General features: G+C 52.1%; 1 protein-coding gene across 1 annotated transcript in view; it reads right to left on the reverse strand.

Annotated features, from left to right (window-relative positions):
- LOC112589517 (RNA-binding protein Musashi homolog Rbp6-like) overlaps window positions 1–6,266 on the reverse strand; it is a 285,269-nt gene that overhangs the window by 278,487 nt on the left and 516 nt on the right. Inside the window, exon 2 of the mRNA XM_025303150.1 lies at window positions 1,761–1,801. Within this exon, the coding sequence (XP_025158935.1) occupies window positions 1,761–1,801 (41 nt within the window). The remainder of the gene's footprint in view (window positions 1–1,760; window positions 1,802–6,266) is intronic.

Raw genomic sequence — 6,266 nt, forward strand, 5'->3', positions numbered from 1 at the left:
ATCAAACCGACCCGATTAGATATCGCGAAAAAGCCGACCCGAGTGCACGACCGCCGTCATGAGCATTCGGCAAAATGCGACCGCGCGTTTCCGAGCATTTCCGTCCGTCCGTCCGTTTCGTAATGCGTTTCCTCCGCACGGTGTCATTACGTGTCTCGCGTCATCATTATTGCGTCAACGTAATAAAGTTTACCGTAACGTCGCGAAACAGAGAGAAGGAGTCGACATCTATTATTCGGGTGTCCTCATTCGTCGCATTCACACACAGGATGAGGATTTCGCCATCGCGTTGAAATAATACCAAACTGTCCAACGTAACGTCGAAATGTATCGATAGATCGTGCCGTCCTTAGCCCTTGAAGCATCATCGTGAGAAGTGCAAAGATACACGCGGGTATGACGCGTCATGTAAAATAAAGGTTATCAATTTTCCTTATTTTCCGTACACGTGACACTTTTCAGCCTGCTGAAAATACTACAGCCTCATGCACGGGCGGACAGAATCGAATTCCACCGTCGTGTTCGCGGATTTTCTCGCGCGGCGTGTTCTTCTCACGTCGCTTCTCCGGCCATCTCCAAAGAGAGATTTCTTTCGAAAATGCTTTGTATCGCGAGGAGAGAAACGTGGACGAGGTATGAGGCGGCGGCAGATAATACGAAGCTTCTCATGTATCATTGTTTGAAGAGCCGCAAACGTGTCAACGGACGTAATCTTCGCTCTTTACAAGGCGTAAATATGAGAAAACGCGGCTGGCTGGGACACGTCGTGTAACGAAACTTGGCATTAGGTTTTGCAATTTTTCGTACACGATATTTTTACGCGCTGTGCGAAAAAAAAAAACACACTTCCGAGGGATGATACATGTGGCGACGCTCTCTCTGTCACGAAATAACGCGACACACACGCGCCGAGTGCAGTAAAACACAGCGGAAAATATAAAATTTTGATAGTTCTCAGAGTTTCAGAAAGCATACTTCCCAACTTTTTATAGATGACGTTTCTCGCCAACACTTTTCCGGCCGCGGTGCGGAGGAGCATAACGCCGGACGATAAAACAGTCGGTGCAATTGCTCTTAAAACGCTGTCGAAATTTCGCGCGATCGCGCGGCATCAAACGATGACAATCGAATATTTTGTAGCACTACTTCTCGATTTTTCAGAGAGACAAGAGTCAAAGAGGTTTTTTTTTCTCATCACACACAGCAGCACAGTACCATTTTCAGTAGTCGACACTCGAGCGGCCCGCGTCCTGACAAAAACGTCATGTTTCATCAGCTTAATCGACAAGACACTCGACGACAATGAACGTGGCGAAAACGCGCGGCGCGCGACAGCCTCGAACTTTGCCGCGGCGGTGGAATTCGCAGCGGCCGGGAGAAAGCCGTTACTCGTATATCCCGCTCAGTAATGGCATACCCCCTCCCCCCGCCCCATAAAGAAGCCGCTTTTCCACTTGTTAGGCAACGATACCACTTGGCGGCATCGCGAGAAAAACGCGTCGATGTGTACAAGTCAACGGATAACAAGCGTGACGTACGCGGGACAAACGCATTGCGCGCGGAAGGAGATAATGTCCGCAACGGTAAGACTTGCGAACGGGACTCGTCTTCGGACAGGCGGACGAACGTCGGTCGTCAGCGTTGCTAGAGCTAGTTAGGCTACCGGAGCCGGATAGGTTATGTATATCACGCGAGATCGCGAGGGAATATCGCGAATCCGACCTCCTCAATCGGATTCGCCATGTGTCTCTGCCACATACCTGGACTGGTTTGCCAAGACAGGCCGCCGATGAACATTTTCCTAGAAAAGAAAGACGATTCCATCAGGCACGCCGTCCGGCAGCGGGTCGTTGACGGAAGAGGAAGCGGACGCGGGGAGACTGCCGGCAGAGGGTAACTTCCGGTTACTACTTTTGCAACCCCCTGCGCAGTCTCCCGCCCTCGGCGGCAGGTGTCACCACACATCAACCAACAATCGAACAACACCCGTCTCTTCTTGCCACGCGAACACGTTTCGACGCGCCCCGCGGAGACCGGATCTTCCGCGATCACGGACACAACGCGAGCTACGCGCCTCCTCCTTGGACCGGCGCCTCCGTCTCGTATCCTTTCCTTCTTCTTCTTCCTCTTCGGTGCCAGCCGCTCACCGATCGATCCACCACCACTGATCGACCGGTCGTTCGACCCTTTGCTACTCTTCTCTTTCTCTCTTTCTTTCCCCCCTTCTCACTCTCTCTCTCTCTCTCTCTTTCTTTCATTCTCTCTCTCTCTCTCTCTCTCTCTCTCTCTCTCTCTCTCTCTCTCTCTCTCTCTCTCTCACACACACACACACACTCTGAGGGGGAGGTTCCGTCCACCTTGATCCGCGCCGCGCGCCGGAGGGACCTACTCACGATCTATTTTAGTCTGATGAAATCGACGGAAGAAACAAATTAATCGAACTGCTAACCAAACCCGAGCGTCGCTCCCACAGGAAGATTTCAGCGCATAGACGCTGATATTTTGTCGTAGCTCTCTTCCTCTCTCTCTCTCTCTCTCTCTCTCTCTCTCTCTCTCTCTCTCTCTCTCTCTCTCTCCCTCTCTCTCAACATTCCGCAAAAATTCGCCAGCTGAAAGACTCGGCAGAGCTTCGTATATTTCGATTTTCACAAGGCCCGCCAATCGACGCCCATAAATCCAACAGCTGTTACGTAAAAACCAACGAAGCTTTAGCGAGCGAATTAATTACATTCGTGGAGCACCGCCTCGTGTCGGGAAGGTTCCCAAAGCGAACACGCGCCGTTTATCGACCAGCACCGCGAGGTGGAAAATCCGCGTGCCAGCTGCTTTACGACTTCGTCATAAAGGATCGATGGACAGGTTCCACGTGATTGTTAATTACCGGCCTGCGTCGGGGAGTATCCGGGCGACGTGCGTTTGCTTAAAGGCTTTACGACAATCTCCCACCGTCATAAAGAGCCGCAGATGAAGACCTCGCTCCATCAAGGTCGTCGAACGATAAAAAACGCGACTGCGCTACGACGGCTTTTTAGGTCAGCCGCGAGCGCGACTCGGTCCGCGAATAATCCGGATGATCGGGAAGAACGCTGCCGCCGGCAGCGTAATCGCCGCTCTCTTCGAGGCGGGGAATCGCACTTCCCGCGCGCCAGCCTACCACCGACGACCATAATCGAACCACGTACGCGTCATTAATTAGCCGGCTTAAGTATCCGTCAGCGTGCATCGATAAGGAAACGACCTCCCACCCTTTTCATTCATGACTTCCCCCCTTTGCCCTTCCGCCGCGCACGCGGAAGGGGGCCCCCACTCCGCGGGTTCGCTCGTGTTGCTCTTCATCGCCGTCGTCATCGTCGTCGTCGTCGTCGTCTTCGTCGTCATCGTCGTCATCGTCATCATCGTCGTCGTCGTCGTCGTCGTCGTCGTCGTTGTCGTCGTCGTCGTCGTCGTCGTCGTCGTCGTCGTCGTCGTCGTCGTCGTCGTCGTCGTTGTAGTCGTCGTCGTAGTCGTCGTCGTCGTCGCAAATAATCGCGCCTCGCATTATTACACAGCGAGATAACGCTCCCGCTTGGACGTGGACGTAATCACGTGGTGGCGCATTTGAACATCGATTTTCCCGAGCCGCAATATAGCCATCTTTCTCCCACGCGTTCCCTCTCGCTTTCTGTCTCTGTCTCTCCCCTTCCTCCCGCCGCGCCGCCACGCCGCTCGCCCACACTCTATAGCTCTCTCTCCACCTCTATCCACCTATCCATCTAGATCCTCCCAATTGGAAGAATCAAAGTGAGCTACCGTTTCCTAGCGCGTAATCATCGCCGGAGTTAACTCTGGAACGACTATTATCCCACAGATCAATTCGACGCGGGAATAACTTATTGCTCTTAACGCGAATGTCGCAGAGAGTTTACGCTTTTCGGAGAGAAAGGAAAAAAAAGAGAGAGAGAGAGAGAGAGAGAGAGAGAGAGAGAGAGAGAGAGAGAGAGAGAGAGAGAGAGAGAGACGTTTGCGAAGAGACCGAGATAGCTGAGATAATTGTCGACATTCCGACGTTATCGTAAATGTAATTATTTTATGACGTTGGTGTAGTTATTTCATCTCGACCGTTTTCACAATTTTAGTTGATATCATTTAGAGTGTCAAACGGGAAATACACGTATCTGGCTCGCATATATGTTTACACGCTTGCTCTTTTTAGAGAAAAGTGCCGATACACACAGCCACGTAGAGTATATTCCAACGTTTATTCGAAAATCTAAACACGCAGCTGCAAAGATCTGTCAATAACTTGTCCGTCGTGTCGTATTGTCAGTTCATTCGTATTGTCAATTTCCGTTTGGATCATCTCTAAGTATATTTATACTACGGCGTACATTCAATAGATCGATTCGGGGAGCATGCACTCCGGAAGATTCACTCAAGGATTTTGCTCGCAATGGCCTGCAATGAATCGCGTATCGGAAGCTAGACGGACTGCGCAAACAATTGGACAGTTTTGGTTTTCTTCTGGATATAATCAGCTAAGCGAATCGCGTCGCTTGTCGAGTCGAGCTTAAAAGAGCACGTGTCGTTGCAAGAAATCCGAGTAGCCGACCGATTCGAGCATATATTCGTGTTATAATTTCCTTCTGTGTGCACAAATATATTTTTATGTATCGAACGATCCTAGCCGAGGGAATTGCTCAGAAGAATGCAAGCAAACGTTTGCGTTGTAGTTTCTCAACGTCCACACTCGGGATAAAAGTCAACCGGCGGATGTTCACCACGCGACAGACGAGAATTCGCGATTTTCCTCGAGCGGACGACATTGCACGCGCGGTAGGAAGAACATTTCCGAAGAAGAAGCAAAGCCAAAACCGTTCGTCGCATCAAGTTCATCAACGAATAATTCGGAGCACGAGTCGATCGAGTGGTCGACCAAACTCGGACACCGTCTGATGAACATCGCGCTTGACACGGAGCGATCTAACGAGTGCTAATCAATTTGGTAACCCGCGCTAATGGCGGTCAATGACGCGTTCACCCACCACGAACGCGAGCACAAAAGCCGAGTGACGCGTTTTCCGAACATGAAATTTCTCATCGTATCGGACGAGCATGAAATCGTGACCACTGCGCGACCACCTAGCGAATTCAACGACCATCTAGCGATTAGAATCGATTCGGTATTTCATGGTCGTCATAATCAGCGATCTAATCAGTTTATCGAGCACAGCCGAAGGTGAACGAAATCCTCGCATATTACTTCAAACAGCGAGGGTCTCGGCAGACAAACGTGTTAAGTCCGGACACAAACAATCCAGCGGAACGGAATCGATTCGATATCTCGCTGGCGTCTTAGTCAGCGACATGATGTAATCAGTTGGTCAAACACATAGCGGAATCATCGCGCATCCTCCAGCGAACCTCAAGTATACCGGACGAACGTTAAATCAGGCAGCCAGCTACCGGCCGATCGATCGATTCGGGCCGAAAGCCCGAAACCTCGACTCGAAATCACACTGCATGTGTCCCCCCCCTCTCTCTCTCTCTCTCTCTCTCTCTCTCCTTCGCGAGCCCACCCGAGCCGAGGTCGCGCCTCCGTTTCGTCGCTGCGAGAATCACGTGACACGACCACGCGTGATCACGCCGGAAGAGAGTCGCGGGGTCCACCACGTGGCCATCGCGCGAGACGCGCTCTTCACGTGTGGTATTCCGAGATTTCGCGTTCTTTCGAGACGCTGCGAAGTACAGCCGGCTGTAGGTGGCTGGCGGCGGATTCGAAAGGTGGCGGCATCCTCCTCATCCTCCCTCCTCCTCCATCTTCCCATTCATCCGACCCTCTCTCCCCCACCCTCACACCCGCCCTCGCCGGCGCGAGGGGGTACCAGACGCTGAAAGAAGGCGCCACCGGTCCGAGGAGAGGCACGCATATTCACGCGCCCGGCAAACATAAACACCATGCGTGTCGCGCGGGTTCCATGGCGGCAATCGCATTCTCGTCGTCAACGGCACCCGCTCGGGTCGAGACCACGACGAAGAGGTCCGACCCGCTTGGAAATTGTGCGATCGCAGCGTTATAATCGGCACTGGCACGGAGCAGAGGAACAGAAAACACAAGCTTTCCTGAGGACGAGAGTTTGTCGCGCGGCATCATATCAACGCACTGAGAACGAAAACGCTCCATTTTTTCTTCCCTCCCGCCCCCCTCACCCAATCTCTTTCTCCTTTCACACTCTCCCACGCATCCATACACGCATACACCCTCTCTCTCACTCTCTCTCTCTCTCTTT

The sequence above is a fragment of the Harpegnathos saltator genome, unplaced genomic scaffold, assembly GCF_003227715.2.
Source record: "Harpegnathos saltator strain DR-91 unplaced genomic scaffold, Hsal_v8.6 scaffold534, whole genome shotgun sequence".
NCBI classification, from domain to species: Eukaryota; Metazoa; Arthropoda; class Insecta; order Hymenoptera; family Formicidae; genus Harpegnathos; species Harpegnathos saltator.